Source organism: Gadus chalcogrammus, chromosome 8 (assembly GCF_026213295.1).
Source record: "Gadus chalcogrammus isolate NIFS_2021 chromosome 8, NIFS_Gcha_1.0, whole genome shotgun sequence".
Taxonomy (NCBI): Eukaryota; Metazoa; Chordata; class Actinopteri; order Gadiformes; family Gadidae; genus Gadus; species Gadus chalcogrammus.
The window spans coordinates 16,829,293-16,849,779 of record NC_079419.1 but is presented as its reverse complement, the minus strand read 5'-3'; the positions used below and the strand labels follow the sequence as shown (position 1 = coordinate 16,849,779).

General features: G+C 46.7%; 1 protein-coding gene across 3 annotated transcripts in view; it reads right to left on the bottom strand.

Annotated features, from left to right (window-relative positions):
- The window catches only part of ece2a (endothelin converting enzyme 2a), an 80,031-nt gene that overhangs the window by 24,252 nt on the left and 35,292 nt on the right, over positions 1–20,487 (bottom strand). For all 3 annotated transcript variants that reach the window (XM_056596391.1, XM_056596390.1, XM_056596392.1), the window contains exon 3: positions 18,319–18,602. In XM_056596391.1, coding sequence (XP_056452366.1) covers positions 18,319–18,602 — 284 coding nt within the window. The remainder of the gene's footprint in view (positions 1–18,318; positions 18,603–20,487) is intronic.

The following is a 20,487-nucleotide window of genomic DNA, read 5'->3' as shown; positions in this document are numbered from 1 at the left end:
CCCGGCCCCTCCCTCCCCCCCTCGGCCCCTCCCTCCCTTCGCTCTCGGCTCTACCGATTTGAAGTGTTATGGCAGTGTGCTAGGTTACTGTTAAACTAGTATCACACTTACACGCCGCTGCGGTACCACTGCATCGTTAACTCACACAACTATCCCATCGTTATTATTCCTTTACGTAAGTCTAAATCCCATCATGGTTCCTATATGGGGAGTAAATCTATCTTTGTTTTCGTTACATGAGCTGTTGATTTGAGATGAGGTACATAACTGAATAGCTATGAATCACGGTGCTATGACCCTATAACAAGAATAACAAAGACCAAGAACGCTGAAATTGAATCGCAACGAGCTGAAGTACTGTCCTCTCACTTCCCCCAGCCAGACAGCGTCTCTCTCTGCCGCCTGCGAGGCAGTATTTTTAAAATGTCTGACGTGGGACAAGCAATGGATTTAATTAACGGGGTTAGAGGCATGAAATGGGCGCCGTTACAGTGTCAGGGACCGGATCTGACACCAGCACCTCCGGTGTTGTGTGGTGACGGCATCCCGGACGTGGGCCCCCACGCCGGTGTACCGCTGCGCCACGCACGCCACGATCCTCCAGGGGCGCGGCGAGCACGTAGCCCCTCTACAGAGGACACGCTCGACGCGGTCCCCTCGCGAGGAGGAGAGTGGCGTGAAAGATGTGCTGCTCGCCGTGGCCTCAGGTCTGTGGGATAATCCAGAGAAGGGCGTTGTACACAGAGCGTAGTTCCACATGTTCTGCCTTAATGGAACACTGCTGGCGTTGGCTTTTTCCTTCACAGCCGCAGAGCATTGTATAATACAAGAAAAAATAACTAAATTCTCTTCTTCTACTTTGACTAAAACGAGCCATTGTGTGTATCTGAACGCTATCGTTTCTGTGCGTTAACCACACAACAATCTCACCGAGATTGTCCTGGCCAGTCACATACAATGTTGTGGTTCCATGACGCATCTTTGGACGTAATCCAGCGTGAAGTAAGAGCAGGGAGGCCTGTACCGCATAACCTTTAAGAGGTTAGACAGGCGCTGAATCATATAGACCAGAGTCATCATTTACATTATATATACACAATACAACACCCTACCGCCTCACCTTTGACCAGCCTCTCTAATGCACTGATTGGCAGTTCAAGTTGTAATGGACTCCATCATAAACATCCATTAAAGCACCTCTTCACTCCACTGTAATATATGTGTGTGTGTGTGTGTGTGTGTGTGTGTGTGTAGCGTAGCGCATCTTAATGGCCCCCTTCAAGCCCCTGGCAGCTCTCGTCTGCCATGTTCAAGGGAGCTGTAGGTCAGTGTCAAGAGTGTGGCGACGGTTCTGACACCGCCGCTGACAGCTAAATGAGCAAGTCATCAACGTCCATGGGTTGTCAGCAGAACCCTTTAAAGCGTGACGCTCGCCAAGGCCCCAGAGAGGAGAGCAAGGCCGTGCAAGTGGCTTGTCGTGCTGACATTTTCTGGCTTGTGCATGTAGCCATGTGCATACAAACATATACACACACCACAAATCGGCATTGTGCATCCGAAAAGAGACACACCCAATCTCCTCGCAGGGGAGCCCATGCCGACTTGTGTGTGTGTATTTATGCGTGTGTTTTTTGCTGTGTGTGTCTGTGTGTGAGTGTCTTTGTGTGTGCGCGTCTGTCATTATGCGTCTGTGTGTGTGTGTGTGTGTGTGTGTGTGTGTGTGTGTGTGTGTGTGTGTGTGTGTGTGTGTGTGTGTGTGTGTGTGTGTGTGTGTGTGTGTGTGTGTGTGTGTGTGTGTGTGTGTGTGTGTGTCTGTATTTATGTGCGCCTGTGTCCAGCCTTGGTGGCCATCTGGTGAAGCAAGGAGATCTCCGCACATCTGGCAGCTTACATCGGACGTGGAGCAGAGGGCATCTGCGATGCTGCGAAGGCAGGGTTGAAGGGAGGTGAAGGATAGACAGAGTGGGACGGTGGCTGTAGGAGAGCAGGAGGAGGGGGGGGGGGGGGGGGGGGGGGGGTGGTCCGGGCTCGGCCAAGGCGGGGCATGGCGGCGGTGCTGGTAGGGTGGCAGGTTTGAAACAAAGGAAAGTAGTCAGGATGGATTTCTTTCTTCATAATGGAGACGGAGGGGAGGTGAGGGGGTGTGGGGGTGTGGGGGGGAGGGGGTGTGGGGGGGAGGACAGCGGGGGGATGCCATGTGTTGAGATGAAGAACTAGAAAGGTTGAGAGGAAGAGAAAAGAGTGCAGGGAGAAAGAGAAAGAGAGCATGAAGTAGAGAGACAGAGAGAGAGAGGAAGAGAGAACGAGAGAGAGAGAGAGACGCAGAGGCCGAGGCACACACGCACACGCATATTATCAGTGCTAAGGGGGGGGACGTCAATATGAAAGTATAGATCTGGCCGGGGAAACACGCTGGCGCTCTCCTATCAGAGAGCTCATGACCTCAGCGGACGCGTCACCGCCCGGCCACGACATTGACTTTCCTTTCAGCCGTTCACCACGTCGTCGCCATTTGCTTAGTGCTTTTACCTTGTTGTTCAAATAACATTCTTATCCAACCGCTTTGTAGAACTAGTTACATCACACGATATTAAGAGCGTTCAGGGTGGAGCAGGTTTAAGAGTTAAGCCCAGGACACTGGGGAATGGTGCCGGCAGAACCAAGAGTCTTATTGGTCCAGAATGTCGTAAGAGCTCGGCAAACATGAGACAGTGATGGCCGTAAGGCTGGCACAGAGGAGTGGAATAGGATATGACATCCTCATATGTTTATGCATTCACACGACACGCTACACTAGGGGGAGGAGGGGGAGGAGCTAATGTACAGTGGCGTCGACCTTCCACGCACCGTGTTTGTGACAGCAAAGTTGGAAATGCAGTCAGAGCGACCGATGGTCGAGCGACACACACTCCTCCCAGGAAGGAAATGTGTGTGTGTATTCATGGCAACCGTCTGCTTTCAGAGTGGGCTCCCGCCCTGAAAACAGAGCACGGTAAAGGTCTTATGAGGACATTCATTTGCCATGAAAGATGAGGGTCGTTTTTTGACATCATTTGGGTCTACGACATGATTAGCAGTTCATCAGCGTGCACACACACACACACAAACACACACGTTCACACACACACACACACACACACACACACACACACACACACACACACACACACACACACACACACACACACACACACACACACACACACACACACACACACACACACACACACGCTTTTAGAGGAACATAAAAGAAGAAACTGAGGGAAAATAGCCCCACTGCCGGCTCCATTGATCGGGGGTTTGCCGAGCCGAGTTTTCCGTGGTTGGCCGGGTCCTGTCAGGAACATACGTCACATACGTTTGCATTCACACTCCAGGCCTGCAAGTACACACACCCACACCGGCACATCTGCACCCAGGCCCGAACACGTGACCCACACAAACACAGGCGTACACGCCCAGTTCAGGACTCCCCTCACACACAGGATTTATTGTGGTTTAGTGTCGCTCGATATCCTACCAACAACCAACCTCTGTTGGAAGAGAAGGACACACACACACACACAAGCATACGCACACAAGCATACGCGCACACACACACACACACACACACACACACACACACACACACACACACACACACACACACACACACACACACACACACACACACACACACACACACACACACACACACACACACACACCAACCATCTACTATCTATCTATATGGTCGCCCCTATTCTATCCTTTGCCTACTTGAAACATTTGCTTATTATGTTGATGTGTTTTGAATACGGCACTAATGAGGGCCATGATAGTCCTTCAACAGTGATAAGACAATAAAAGGCTCTCTGTTTATTCCAGAGGAAGTGTGACCTCTGTGACCCCATACGTGTTGGGGGAAGGGGGGGGGGGGGGAGCGAGGGAGAGATTATACCACCAGAGTCTCTCTACTCCCCTGTGTACTGATGATATCAGAAGCTTTAATGAGGTAAAAGTGGCTCAATCGATTCCACTTTCTATCACTTTGAGATCAAAAGAACAAAAGGAGGAGGGGCAGATGGGGGAGAGGTGCGGGTGAGGTGGGGGTGAGGGATACATTAAAGATGGATGGAGGAGAATAAAGAAGGTTTGTAGTGGAACACTGACATGCAGTTTGAGAGAATGCAGGTGTCTGAGTGTGCCATAGAAGCATACTTGTGGGGGGGGGGGGGGGGGGGGGGGGGGATGAATCTCGGGGCTCATCCACTCTCAGCTCGACGTGACTCTGCGTTCCTGTCTCCCAAGTTCTCCCAAAGTCATAGGAAACGCAGACCTTAGACCCGAGCCAATTAAAAAGACACGCCCTGACGGTGCAAACTTGGTAAGATACATAACTAATAGTTCTCTCCGGATATAGCGGTGCTAATGAATGATTAAATGAATATATGTATAGTTTATGAGCAGCCCCTATGCCTTGCCCACCAAATCTCTGCGCGCTGCGCCGTAGAAGCCCCATCACTTCCAGCAGAGCGTCGCTCTAAATGGCTTCACGCCGCAGCTTGCTTATATCTTCCTCATTATCCCGCTCTTTTCATGGACTTTGTCTCCCTTTCTTCTCCTTGTCTTGAGCCCCTCTCTCTCTCTTCTCTCTCTCCTTCCTGATCTGTCGCTCCCTTATTCTCTCTTTCCAATTAATGATCCTCCCCTTCAGGCATCCGCTGTTTCCATGAGAGCAGTGTTCTGTAGTCGATGCTGGTTGTCAAGGCAACAGTGAGCCGGGCACGATGCCTCGTGTCCTGTGCATGTGTGTCTTTGTGTGTGTGTGTGTGTGTGTGTGTGTGTTTTTAAAGCTTATATGCATGCATGCATGTTGACTTTGTGTGTGCCTGTTTACTTTGTGTGTGCAAAATGTACATACATAAACAATGTTTACCGTGTGGGCCCGTTTGCGTCTGCGTGCGCATCCGAATGTGTGCGTGCGTGTGTGCATCCGTATGTGTGTGTGTGCTCGTGCACTTGCAAACATGCATGTAAAAAAAAAGGAGAACAGAAGGATTGTGTCTGGCCAAAGGCTTCCCTATTCACAGTCAGGACAAATCCTAATGCTGGATTACCAGCAGCCAGATAAAGGGAGAAAGGGACGAGAGAAAGATAGAGAGAGGCAGAACAAAGAGAACGAGAGCGAGAGTTAGACAGTGAGCGAGAGTTAGACAGTGAGCGAGAGTTAGACAGTGAGCGAGAGTGAGAGAGAGAGAGAGAGAGAGAGAGAGAGAGAGAGAGAGAGGAGAGAGGATGAGAGAGAGAGAGACGAGAGAGAGAGAGAGAGAGAGAGAGAGAGACGAGAGAGGAGAGAGAGAGAGATGAGAGAGAGAGGAGAGAGAGAGAGAGGAGAGAGAGAGAGAGAGAGAGAGAGAGAAAGCGAGAGCGAGAGCGAGAGAGAGAGAGAGAGAGAGAGAGAGAGAGAGAGAGATGAGGTTAAAGAAAGACTGCAACAGATTGATTATAGCATGGAAGGAGGGAGCTGAATAATGTAGTTGTAAAGCACTTCAGTAGTTCAGTAGAGAAAAGGTGCGGTAAGTTGCTTATGTTGAAGTGATTCATGAATAATGTAGTGGGTTGACATCATTAACGGATCTTTTCTTAGGCATGTCACAATACGTTAGTAGAAATCCTACGATAGTCACAAAAATTAATAACCAACAATGCTTCATGCTAAATTAGAGTTTTGCGAGTGAGCTGCTGAATAAGAGATTATTTATGTGCGTTTTCATATCTTGATTTATATATGGTGTGTTGTGTGTGTGTGTGTGTGTGTGTGATGACACCGTGCATGTTCAAGCAGACCATCTGCTGTGAGCGGCGAGTGTGGAGATTAAGCACGTGCAGAAAATAAGAGCCGTGTGAAAACCTCTAGAGGACTACAAAACATCAGCTCTGCGGTCCGTCCTCCAACACACACACACACAAGGAAGAACAAACAAACACGCACACACGCACGCACGCACACTCACACACACACTGAACGAGGCTGCAACTTTACAACACACATGTGCAGATGTCGGTGCAGGCATACATTTGACAACACATTGAATTACAAACAAACAAGTACGTGCACACATTCGAAATTTCCCAGACACACACACACACGCACACAGACACACACACACACACGATACATACACACTGCATGATTTCCCATGCCCTCTCACACGCCACCCGTACTCAGGCCCGGGCAGAGCGGTGATCACCCCACGCTCCGGCTCCCTCACGTGTGCTCCAGTGCTCCACACACACACACACACACACACACACACACACACACACACACACACACACACACACACACACACACACACACACACACACACACACACACACACACACACACACACACACACACACACACACACACAGCACACACACACACACACACACACACACACACACACACACACACACACACACACAACATACATACACAAGCAAAAAAACGTTAAAGGCCCACTATGCAACTTTTTTAGCCAAAATTACATTAAGTATGCAGGTTGAGAGTTATGCTGATGGTTCTGCATCCATTTCTGGGTCAATTGGTGGGTGTGTCATTTTCCCATGTTGCCTCTACAGTGAAAAAGCGCAACTTGATCTGCTCGGACCGGGACATTCCGGATGTGACGCAGCGGAAGTATCCTCGAAAATGTAGTCAGATTGTAGTTTCGAAAATGCTTTACGGCACAGACACACACCCAAACATGGCACCGGCTAGATATAAACAGCCAGTTGCGAGGCAATTGTTGCATTCATCATGGATCAATCGACTGATAAGGGACCCAAGAGGCGACTGTCGGTGGAACAAAAGAAGAATGGACCAGAAAAGAGATCAGACACGAGTGAAAGGGGAACTATGCAACTTTTTTGGCTTGATTTACCTTAATATAACAGGCTAGGAGTCATTGCGATGGTTCCATTATACATTTTTGCTCGATTGTTCGTTGTTTCGACTCCCCCTTGCGCATCTTGGCGGAGAAAAGGAATATGTTTCTGCCGGCGACCCGCCGCCCACTCTCGCGGGAGTCTCGGGTCTCGCGAAGTAACGAATTGCTTTACGGCACAGACCCCCAAACACGGAACCGGCTCGATATAAACACAAGTAACTAAGGGATTGTTACATTCATCATATATCAGCCGACTAAAAAGAGACGGAGAAACCCAATGTCGGAGGAACAGAAGAAGAGAAAAGGGAGACTGACCGACAGAGAGGCCAGACACGAGTAAACGTTGGGCAAGCTTTTCAGGAATAGCGTGAACTGAAAGAAAAAGAAGACTGCAAATCAGACTCCGATTTGGCCGTGTTGCTTTTGAAATTGAAAGTACCCTTGGGTGAACTTTGTCCTCGTGGTATTCTTGATGTTGATAGCCTCTGTACAAATGTGTTTGCTCAACCATTTTGTTGTGAGCCCTGTAAAAATTGTTTTCTCGACCGTTTTGTTGTGAGCCCTGTATGTTTCTAGCTTGCTTGTTGGTTGCAACCATATAAACACCTTTGTTTCCATTGATGTTTTGCTTTTCGTCTGTCTCGTCCCCCAGATACAGACTGAATCCCCGAATCCAGGTTCTTTGTTTATTTAGATTATTATGTTGGCCAACACTCTCACACTGATTGTTCTGTTCAACATAAGATAAAACAATTATAATCTAGGATATAAATTCTCCCCGTCAACTATAAAAAAGGATGGCTTTATGTTTATTGCAATACAAATTCACAATTTTAAAAATGCATAACCTTGCCTACACTTTATGAACATCTACTTCGGACATGGCTCCACGCATTCGCCGGCTTCTTTGAAAACAAATGCACATGGCTCGCGTAGAAGTGCATGGGGAAGGGTCGTCAACGAGTTGTTACGACAGTGTTGTAAAATATCTACTACAAAACTGAAGGGGGCACTGTGTAGAGAAATGTGCGTGCCAAAACCAAGAAAAAAGCGAAGAAATTCCCGAAGTTGCATAGTGGGCCTTTAACTGAAATGCTTTGGGATCCGGCAGTAGATGTTAAAGGTCAAATCCGGTGTAAAATGGATTTGAGATATGTTTGGTATGATAACGAGTTGGAAAGTTTCCTTTTGGAGCAAAAAAGCGCAGATAGATGCATTCTTCAGTTGGCTGTTTTTAGCAGATTCTATCAAAACGCTATAAACTTGGAAAGAGAAGGGCATATGTTATGGTAAAAACTAAATCGCTATTTTAAATCACTTAAAAGGCTAGAAGTAGCCCGACACTTCTTTAGTAGTATAATAAGGGTCTTAACATAAAACGAGGCTGTCATAACTTTGTAAGTGTACAGATTGTTTATTGAGAAGGACATTTTATGAACACAATACCATCAGTAGTTCACCCGTCGTCGTCATCTTGTTGTTAAGACTCGATAAGTAGATTGGCGAACACAGAGCTTGCGTGCTGTTGACGGGTGTCTCTGTGTTCGTCGACCTACCTATCGAGTCTTAAAAACAAGATGGCATCGACGGGTGAACTACTGATGGTATTGTGTTTATAAAATGCCAAAAGAAGTGTCGGGCTACTTTTAGCCTTTTAAGTGGTTTAAAATAGCGATTTAGTTTTTACCATAACAAATGCCCCCATCGTTCCAAGTTAATAGCCTTTTGGTAGAATCGGCTAAAAACAGCCAACTTAAGAATGCGTCTATACAGGCTTTTTTGCTCCCAAACAAACATTCCAACTCGTCATCATACTAAACATATCCCAGATCCATTTTACACCGGATTTCTCCTTTAAGCGTGAGTGAGGAAGACCGGAAGTGCCGGCTGCCCCTCTGGTTGCTCCTCACTAGTGCAACAACAACACTAACAATCAACAGCTCAGGCAAACTGCTCCTGCCTCTTTGCTGGCCGTGAGAAGAACCCTTCCTTTGAGCCACACACACGCACGCACACGCACACACACGCACACACACACACACACACACACACACACGCACACACACACGCACACGCACACGCGCACACACACACACACACACACACACACACACACACACACACACACACACACACACACACACATTCATAGTCACACACAGAGTGGTTAATTGGACGCAGGTGCACCTGTGTGTCCCGGTGGGAGAGTTTGACCCAGTGTCAATCCTCCGCCCTCATTTCAACTTCCTGTTTCCTTTTCAGACAGCGTCCGAGCCATGACTCAATGGTCACATGATGTTGCAGATCCAATGAGAAAGTTGGGAAGAGATATTTGGTGTTCTAAAAGGCAATTTAAACTTCACTCTTTGTGGGCATTCTTGCCTCTTGTCACAAAGTGCTACTTCCACTTTCCGAGTCCCTCTGTATCATGTTGAAACCCACAGTTTCAACATCACCAACCAGTAATAGCCACCTAGGTGTCGGGTGGCAACCACCATTGCGACACAGCTAGCTGTTAAAAAAGATGAGGTAACATGTCAGGTAAATTTGGTTGTTAATTTGTGAACCAAACATTACTCAACATATATAAGTGGGAGTCAGTATTTTTTTATATTTATAGCCATGAAACACAAATTATTTTGTTTATTTGGTATGGCCTCTTTTTGGCCAGAATCTGACCTAAAAGAGGCCTTAGGCTGCATTTACTTTTCAGCCTCAATGATTTTAGAAAGAGAGAGAGAAAGAGGTGATGCAGGGTGAGCGATGACACAGAGAGGCAGGGACAGGGAGAGAGGGAGAGATGGTTGAGAGGGACAGTGGAAGAGACACAGAGAGAGAGAGAATGAGAGTGAAAGAGGAAAGAAAAACTGAGAAAAAAGAAGTGAAAGAGAGGGGAGTTAACGTTGGAAAGGCAGACAGTGGATCGCCGTTATCCACTTTGTCCTGGCCCAGAGTTCATGCCCACCGAGGGATGCACCTCAACATAACACCTCACACAGGGGACACAGGGGGGCGGCCATTGTTGTTGTTGTTGTTGCGTTATGCAGGTGGTTACGTAGGTGGCTGCCGTGTTCCTAGAAACACACACACACATCTCAGAGAACACTCTCTTTCTGGGCACGGTACGGCAACTCTGTCGGCAGCACAACAGACCCCACGTTGAACCAACTCTGTTATAAAAACATTTCCAACATGGCTTGATGACAACAGTATCTATTAATATCTTCTATTACTCCAATTTGTTATTCTTCTATGTGAACTATGACGGGGGATAAAAAAAACAAGAGGTTTTCTTGAGAGCTCCAGTTGACTTGTTAACAGCCGAATGTGAGGAATACAAGCTACCAGACAGGGCTGTTTTGCATTTTGTATCTACACTTAAGTGTGCGTGGCACGAAGTTGTGTCATCTAAAATGTATGTGTGCGTGTGTGTGTGTGTGTTTGTACATGTGTGTGTGTATAAAGTGTATATTTGTGTTTGTGTATTAAGTGTGTGTCTGTGTGTATTAACTGTGTGTCTCTGTGTGTGTGTATTAAGTGTGTGTTTGTGTGTGTATTAAGTGTATGTTTGTGTTTGTGTATTAATTGTGGGTCTGTGTGTGTGTGTGCATTAAGTGTGTGTCTCTACTCTATGTGTGTGTATTAAGTGTGTGTGTGTGTGTATTAAGTGTTTGTTTGTGTTTGTGTATCAAGTGTGTGTCTCTGTGTGTGCGTAGTAAGTGTGTGTGGCCTCATGCCTGTTCCCCTGTGGTCGTCTTCCCAGCAGGACTCTGTGGTTCCTGGTAATGGATCAGAGGAGTGAAAAGTAGCCCCAGGTAGAAGAAAACCAATCAATGCAGATGAACACCCCCCACCCCACCCTCTCTCTCTCTCTCTCTCTCTCTCTCTCTCTCTCTCTCTCTCTCTCTCTCTCTCTCTCTCTCTCTCCTCTCTCTCTCTCTCTCTCTCTCTCTCTCTCTCTCTCTCTCTCTCTCTCTCTCTCTCTCAGAGAACGAGAGAGTGGTCATTCTATCATTCATGTGTAAAATGAGGGTCCATAACTACAAGCCTCGGTTATGATCTGTGAAATGAATACATCCAATTCAGAAATAATCCTAATCCAAATAACAATGAAAACGAATTGTTTGGAAACAATTTAATCGTTGCATCCAATATAACATAGTGAAATAGAACAATGTATGAATTACATTCTATAATTAATTAATTGTTTGAGTGACTAATCAAGTAAAAATCCCAAGTCAACGATGCAGTTTATGTTTGAATAAACGCAAAAAATCGTACCTTATTTCTTTATTTTTTCATATTAGGAAATAAATTTGAATTCCTTGACTGCACCAATGTTATACTAGCCTGGCCCCGCCTGCCTACGTACTTCCACTCAATTTTAATTTCTCTTCAGTAATACGTCTGGGTTTGCGGTATCAGCCAACAGAGGGAGTGGCTGAGAACAATGACGTTGAGGTTGCGCGCTAGTTTCAGTTGTAAATGTTACCGATTGTTTATGGCAGATCCAGAGTGGCACTGGGCAGATCCAATAGTTTTAAACTCGAACAGACACCCGCATTCAATTGAGTTACGTTTGTCAATGGAGAGTGGCCAGACTCTCTGTGCAAATGAAATTAAAATTGAGAGTCTGGTAGGACCAGGCTAATGTTATAATATCAATACTCTCTTTTTGAAAACTGCCATTTGATAGGCATTTGCCATTGTTTATAAAAACAACTAGTATTTATTTTAATTATTTTAACATGAGCTGATTATTCATGATGTATTAAATTATGAAGTAGCTATAATAATTTCCTTTTATTGACAATATTAAACCAATTATATAATTTGATATAGAATAGCTATCATAGAATAGATCAAGAGATCATGAATATTATCAATAGTTGTTGTTGTGTATTGTGAGGGTTAGGTGACATGGAAGATCATCAACTGGTTGTTGCCATGGCATCGCTATACCCAGAGCTGCCTTACTGGTTACATAAGAAGAGAGTCGTTTCCTCAGTTGTTAAAGAGTAAAACCCCCCCACTAAAAGGATTAATGCTGGGTACTCCAGTAATACTATGGAGCGGACACAAGGTTCGACATCCTCTTTTGTACTGTAACACAGGAAGTAAGGCAAAAGTACAAAAGGCTATTCAATTTGTGAGGTAGTATGCGTCAATGTTGTTAGACACCCTGGACACCTCAGAATAAGAATTGTGCGAGCTGAAGACATATTTATCCACCTGAAATAACAATACATTTAACTTTGCCGCGATAAAAGCTTTTAATATCTTCATACCCAGAATTCTCCACTATTAACTCCTTTTGAACCCTTTTCCTTCCGACTTGAACCCTTCAAAGGCCATGACTATCTTCTCCGTTCATTTCCTCTGACTCACACATCTTTATCTGTTTATTCCTTTGTTGATGCCACTACACCACAAACACACACACTCGCTCACTAAGTGAGGGGTATAGCTTTGAGAGTGGGCGTGTCCATTAGCTTAATTGCAGTCTTGGAGGTCGACTGCTCCTCACACGGCACACCTTCACCTGGACCACCAGGGGGGCTATGTCCAGACTGTTAGACCCCACCCAGCCCAGGCTCCCCACAGGGCCGTGTGTTGAGTCCCATGCTCTACATTAATGACCTAGTTAGTTAACTAGTAGATAGTTGAGTTAGCTCGGTGAACACAACACTGTGTTCACCGAGTTCACAGACTGTTGCTCGACTCCTCTCCGGAGACGAGACGGCCCCCAGGGACGACTCCAAAGACAACCCTCTTCTCCTGAACCCCTCAAAGACAAAACGACTCACAAGGGGCGGACCCCAACCCACTATACTTCAACGGGGTCTGTGTGGAAAGGGTCCCTGCTTTTGTGTTTGTTTTTTTACATTGCCGACTTCCTCTCCAGGACTACCAACACCACTGCGCTGTGAAGAAGGCACCGCCGTTGCTCCACTTCCTGAGGGGTTCTCGGGGAAACCAGACCACAGCAGGAGCTGCCGGGGTCCTTCCAGAGTGTGCTGCCCTACCGTGTCCCCATTATAGCCACGATGGAGCCCTTCAGAGGGCCATCGATACCGGCCAGGAGTCCGGCCGCTCACGGTCCTCCGTGGAGGACTTCCTCTGCTGTCACTGACTCAGCGGAGCAGGCGTACGCGCCCAGAGATCCATCCCACCCTATACGTCATCTGTCTGCGCCGCTGCCCTCTGTGAGACGCTTCAGGTCTGTCAAATCACAGACCAACCGACTCTAGGAAAAGCTTCTACCCCAGATCCGCACGAGAACTGAACACTGACACTGGACTCTGGTCTGAGATCTAGGGATGGGAATCGAGAACCGGTTCTTGTTCAGAACCGGTTCCGAGTCAACCGATTCCTTGGAATCGTTAGCAAGCCTGCTTAACGATTCCGCTTATCGGTTCCGGTCGCGGCAAATGCGTCGTGACGTCACACACACGCTGCTTTGATTTGGTTCAGAACGCAGCAAACATGTCGCGCAGAGGAAGAATCGCATTGTGCGTTCACACCAAACGCGACGGGGTGACAAGATCCCATACAGTCAATCAGCCAATCAGCGTTCAACAGCGTGATAACTGAGTGACATGTGTAACGTAACAGCCAATCCGCGTTCAGCCGTCAAACTCAGTGCAGTGCAGTCCGGGTGAACTGCGGAATGGAGGAGAAAGTGATTGTTGCAGTTTGCGACTCCCGGAGCTCTATATATAATAGTATATAATATATTATATACTATATTATAATTGTATATATAATATCACGGCCAACAGCTCTGTCGCCTCCGGATGGCCGTAGCGTGGGGAGCTCTCATAGGGATTGGGCTTCTCGGGGTTTGTTTACCGGCATTGCTATGGTTTCCGGTCTTGTGTGTTCCAACGGTTTATTAGGTAGGCCCATCTAATAAATCTCTGTCTACTCAATGCTTCATTTTGTTTATGTCAGTTTAATTTTGTTACAAGTTGAATGCAAATGAGCACTGTTAGAATTCCAAAGGCACAAGCTCTTACTTGGCTGTTTTCAGTCTGTGTTTTTAGTTGTATGGCATATAATGATGGCATTTGGGCTTAAAAAGCGAAACATATATCTTTTCGTCTAGACCAATTGATTTGAAAATGTACAATTTCCTAATACTAGAAGCACTTCTGATCAGATATTAAAGAGATGTAATGCAAACAAACACATTTATACTTATTTTCTCACCCAATGAGAATCGATAAGAGAATCGATAAGGAATCGGATCGATAAGCAGAATCGGAATCGGAATCGTGAAATTCTTATCAATTCCCATCCCTACTGAGATCTGTGTAACACACTTCTGTACTCCAGGTACACTTATAGAACATACCATAGGTTTGTCCATTTCTACTGCACCTTTGTATGGCTGCATTCCTTATCGCTGCGTTTGTATGTAGGGACACTGCAATACAATTTCAATTTGATAAACATCTGATTGTTTTACAGGTTACATTGTCATATCCTATTGTTTGGTAACAGATAACACATGTTATATTTACTGCATACATTTAGCCACTTGATTGAGTCTAGATATAACTATTCTCATTTTTTGCTGTTTGATATGTGCGAATGCTGCATTGCTCAATTACACTGTTCGATGACAATAAAGGGATTATATTATGTTCCAACTGCATAACCCCATCACCAGACACACTCCAACCAGGATTTGATTTCACTCTGAACCACCAAGCGATCTGGTGCGAGCATCGGATTGGGTCATTCAACGATGCGCAGCGTTTAGCCTCAAACGGGACGGACAAAAACAAAAAATAACACAAGAAGCTTGGATTCTTTAAGTCCACTTAAAAATAAACCCCCCTGTCTCGCCCACTTTGAGCAGGTCTGAAGGTTAGCAATTAAAAGTGTTAGGCTGAGACGATATCCAACCAGGGTCTCCATAGCAACAGCGAGAGTGATTCAGAGCCTGTTAGGCTGTGAAATAAATTTCACACCTCAGTGCGCAGCGGACTTTGCTGCGAGTTTGTATGCGGAGGAGTGTATGTGTTTGTGTTTAAGTAGCTCTCGCAAGACCTACAGTAGCGTGCATTAAGAAGAGTGTTTCATTTAAGTGCCTCGTGTGTCTCGTCTCGTCACTCCAACAGCGGCGGTCCCCGTCACCATGTGCTGTCTACAATATGTCCACTCTAGATTTATTTTTGCCAGTTTATTTTTTTTCGTCTGCACGCACCGCTTTTTCCCATAAGCATTTTATTTAATTTTTTTTTCGATAGCTTAGCCCTCATGCTTCCACGTAACGTAACGGTGACTGTACGTCCACATTTGGTATGACACAAATACACCATCAGACTTGGGGCCGATAGGGCAGGGCTAGCCAATGGCTAACTAAACGCTACAACTGCGCTACTGATTTCTGGCCCAATATCGTCCCGCTGGGATGATCAAACAACGACCGCAAGCTAGCAGAGGATAGGAGATAATTGTTAGGACAATAATGGCTAGCTTCCCTGTAGATGTTTGACTTTCTCCCACTCCTCTACGTTCCCGATCTGAATCTCTCAGTACCCGCCATCCACCATTTTATATTCCCGTATCCACACAGCCCCCTGCCCCCTCGCTTCAGACCACCTATCTCTCTGAGATTCTTATTACATTTATGATGAAACATTCGTAAGGAAGACTCTAGATTAAAGTGCATCTCTCTCTCTCTCTCTCTCTCTCTCTCTCTCTCTCTCTCTCTCCTCTCTCTCTCTCCTCTCTCTCTCTCTCTCTCTCTTCTCTCTCCTCTCTCCTTCTCTCTCTCTCTCTCTCTCTCTCCTCTCTCTCTCTCTCCTCTCTCTCTCTCTCTCTCCCCCTCTCTCCCCCCCCCCCTCCACTCTCTCTCCCTCTCTCTCATTCTCATATCTGTCTCACTCGGGCACATTGCTCATTAGCTTTCTGTCAGTCCTGGTTTCTGTCTCTCTCGCTCTTCCCCTGTGTCTTGCAGCTGCACTGTTTTCTTACTCTACTGTGCCTTCCCCCTCTTTAATATTACCCTTTGCCCCCACTTTCCCTGCGTGTCAGTCTAACAAGGAGGGAAAGTGAGTCTCCCCCCCCCCCCCATCTCTCCCCCCACCCCCTCTTTCAGTTTTCTTGTCTCTGAACTTATTCCTCTCTCTCTTCTGCAGTCTCTTATCCCCCGCAACCCACGCCTCTTTCCAAACATTCTTCTTTTTTTATAAAGTTGTTTCGAGACCAAGCGACGCCCACGATGTCAACACTTCACACACCCACAAGCCCACAGACAGAGGGACAAACGGACGGACGGACGGACGCGCAGCGAGAGGACCTCTCGAATCGTGACGGAGCCGGAGGAGCAGCGAGCCGAGACACCGCCGTCGTCAGGGAGGCACAGGACAGAGACGGAGGCTTCATCCCCTCTGGGGAGCATCACACACTTGTGTTACAGTTCACACTCACGCATGTTAGCCATGAGCTCACACACACACACACACACACACACACACACACACACACACACACACACACACACACATGCACAAACACACCTAATGTGCTGTACAGTAAGCTAAAAGACACACACATGACACACACACACACACCGACACCCACAGAGACAAGCACACGCACAAGCAGACGCATACAAAAACACACAAACACACACACACACTAGGAAATAAATGATATTACGAACTACACATTAGAATGTTGCTAAGCCCAGGCTGGGAAGCAAGCGAGAGGGGAGAGGATGGAGTCTGAGGGACGGGAAGGAGTGTGTGAGAGCGAGCGAGTGGGCGAGTGAGGTGAGAGAAGGCGGAATGTTCGGAAGTGTGAGGTGAGGAGGAGAGGCGGCCGTGATGCCGAGCTCCTCTGTTGTTCAGGTTTAGCTGCACCCCCCCCCCCCCCCCCCCCCACCAGGAACTCTCCCCCACGCTGAGAGCAGCACAGTCCGGGTACGCTGCCCGCCGCGCACGTGTGTGTGTTATGAGGATAGAAGTATGGGTGTGTGTGTGTGTGTGTGTGTGTGTGTGTGTGTGTGTGTGTGTGTGTGTGTGTGTGTGTGTGTGTGTGTGTGTGTGTGTGTGTGTGTGTGTGTGTGTTGGGAATAGAAGTATGTGTGCGCGTGTGTTTGATTTTGTGTGTGTGTGTGCTATGAGTATCAAAGTATGGGAGTGTGTTTGAGGGTGTGCTATGAGGATAAAAGTACGTGTGTGTTTGTTTGTGTGTGCGCGTGTGTTTGGGCACCATTGAATAGCACCATTGATTTTTGCAATTTCATACATCTCTTGAAGAGTGCGATATGAGGAAAGAAGGGTGTGTGTGTGTGTGTGTGTGTGTGTGTCAATATTTGGCCATATTTTCCTATTGTACAGGATGTAAGAACAGGTTGGCTGTCATTCATGCAACGCTCTATTCTACACCAAAAAAAGAGCGTGGAATCAGGGTTGGGGAATGGTCCACGCGGATGACAAATGTAACCTGAAAGAGGTGCGCCATATCGGACTCTCACTTTGAGTGTGAGGCGGTCATTGAAAGACATGGAGGAGGTTAAAGGACGATCCCTCCAGACTACGAACCGTCCTCAAACGCTCTAACTCACAGCTTTCTCCGCTGCTTGCGAGCGTGCAGCCCGACACGCTCTGCAAATAAACTTGTTTTGTCGGCACGCAGGGACTAAGTAGAGCAAGCGTGGTTTACCGCTCGCAACTCCACTCCATCAGCACTCTGTTATTTGAAACGGGGAGGCCAGGGGGTGGTCAATGTCAAGTGTGGCAGTTAGTGTAAGCGCAATCGTTGTCACATGGAGACAGCGGGGCTGTGAGTGTGGGGGACCCGCCGGCAGCATAAGAGCTCTTGATGGAGCGCTGGTCGCACTGACTGATGGGGGGGGGGGGGGGGGACGCAGTGTAAACGTAAACCGCTCCCAGGCGGAAGTTCCCTTTCCGGCGGGTAAATAAATAAAAGTCTCAACGAGCCTCAATCGAGTCACTGACGTCATCGACAGGTTGCCATGGCAGCTGCTTGCTCGAACATGTTTTTGTTTGTCTCTATCTGTGTCGGTTAGGCGACATTTATCTCTCGGATATTTGTTTCAACCAATCATGTAGCTGGAGGTGGGGATCCGTGAGCTTGTAATTGGCTGAGAGCAAACACAAACTTGGCCGGGCGCTAGTAACCTGTACACCACAGATACTTCCCATTGTACAAAATTCTGAATAGCCTCTAAATTAGTGTATTTCTTTTATATATTCTCGGTTAAATTAGTTTCTCTTCGACAGAATATCAAAACAAGAAACAAGGGGTCCCTTTGCCCGTATCACCCAGAAGTTCTGCTCCAATAGAGTAGGAGATATGTAAAGTAAATTCTACAACCGTTGAAAACCCTAAAACAAATAAGACAAAGCCCTTATCCTACCTCCTTCAGCACCTGGTGAATGAGACCGGCGGTCTGCGGGGACACCTTCCAGGGGTCCTTCTCCTCCACCAACATGGCGTCCAGCGTGGCCTTCTCCAGGACGATATCGAACGAGGCGTCGGGGACGTCGAGCTGGCGCGCGTCCATCTGGCGCCAGGTCATCCCCGGGCAGTGGGCGTGGCGGGCGGCCATGGCGTCGACGCACACGGACGAGTAGTCAATGTTGGTGATGCGGCGGTAGCCCGCGTCGTACATCTCCCCGCTCATCGAACTGTTCCCACATCCTGGAGGGAAGAGAGCGGGAGGCTAGGTGAGCATGTTTTCATTTTAGTATGATTCTTCGCTTTGATTCTAAGCAACTTACCGTTGATCAAAACATTCATTAGGATCACCTAGGGGTCGACGGCGTCTCGCCGAGGAGGCCTAAAGGTAACCCTCGGAGACCGTAAAAAATATTGAAGTAGCATCTGCTTTCCCCTTTGACCTGGAAGGGTGGCGGGTCTTTGTGTATCCAACAACATGAACCACCTATAGGCCGGAGGAACTAAGGGGAACTAATCAAGCTGAAACTATATATTTGCCATTTTTCGTTGTAAAGTAGGCCTAGAGTTTTTCTGACAGAGACGCACATGGGCAATTCAGTCCCTCCCCCAAAGCATTCAACGAGGGCCTGCTGACTGGCACTCACTGTCAAGCAGCTGTAAAGTGAAGGAGGCCAGTTGTGTGTGTGACCGGCGGTATTCAAAAAACAGCGCAAGTTGAAAATGGCAGAGGGAGGCTCGAAAAAAAGGGTAGAAAAAGTTATCTTGTACGGGAACACTTGGGATTCTATGAATCGGACGAGCAACAGCACCATACAATATGCAAGATTTCCCTGGAGGTGATATCTGCGCCACTTGGCAACACAACAAATCTATTAAACCATCTCTAACTAAAACACAAAGTCACTCAGAACAAATTAATAACGAAACAAAAAGACAAGACCACAACCCCCTGGACATCAACGCAGAGTCAGACATCGATCTCAGCAACACGGTATAACGCGACTCCTTAACCGTCAAATTCGGATAAGCACAAGAACGGATAAGCACAAGAACATAACAGCTGCCATTGTATACTTTAAGCTTAAGATATGCACCCTAACGGTACAGTCGAGGGCAAGGGTTTCAAGAAGTTATTCCAGACTTTGGACAAACGGTATGCGTTGCCATCTCGCCACCTTTTCAGCAGAGTTTATTATTATTCGATTTTCTGAGTATATTTGTTTTATTCATTAAATGTTTTATACAGCTGGATAAATATTTGTAAAAATCATTTCGATTTGAACATTTTCTACTTGACCATTTTGTGTATTTTTTTTAAAGATCCCATGGCATGCTACTTTATGAATGCTTTTGTATAGGTGTTAGTGGGCCCCTAATACAATACTTGAAGAAGTTCAAGAAATTCAGCCTTGGTGCAGAATTACAGCCACTACGAGCCAGTCCCACAATGAGCTTTCCACAAGCGTGCCGTTTTTTAGAGGCGGGTCAAGATGGAGGCTGGGGGTCTGGCCCTGAGCAGCTTGCGGCCATGGGGACCATGCGCATTGCGCTCTTGTTTTACAGTTCTGTAACACTCCGGGTGCTCCGGCGGGAGACCTGGAGCTCTGTATCTAAATAATCGAATATTATACATAGATATCTATATCATATAAAATATATTATCACGGCCAAAAGCTATGTGCGCCTCCAGACGATATTATGAACCTCAAACGACTGCGTCAGGTTCTCCGACATCTCTGGTTCTTCCACATCAATCTGAAGTAGCAGAAGCAGCGGGGCTCCGGTGGGAGACAATTAGGGCTGAACGATTAATCGAATTCAAATCGAAATTGCGATATAATAGAACACGGTATGCAGATCGCAAAGGCTGCGATTAAAAAAAAAGAAAGAAAAAAATGTGATTTGTTACCGTTACTGACTGGAAATCAGTACGATTCATTCATTTTTTTTTTTTTTTTTACAATTCAATAGTTACGTTTATAATATAAATTAATCTCAACACATCGGCCTGGCCTAAAGGAAAGAGCAGCTTTTATGTTGACTGCTTCCAATGTTGTGTTGGTCATACTAAAGAATGATTTATTTATTTTTTTGTGGATAATACACAACATAAGGAACATAATTA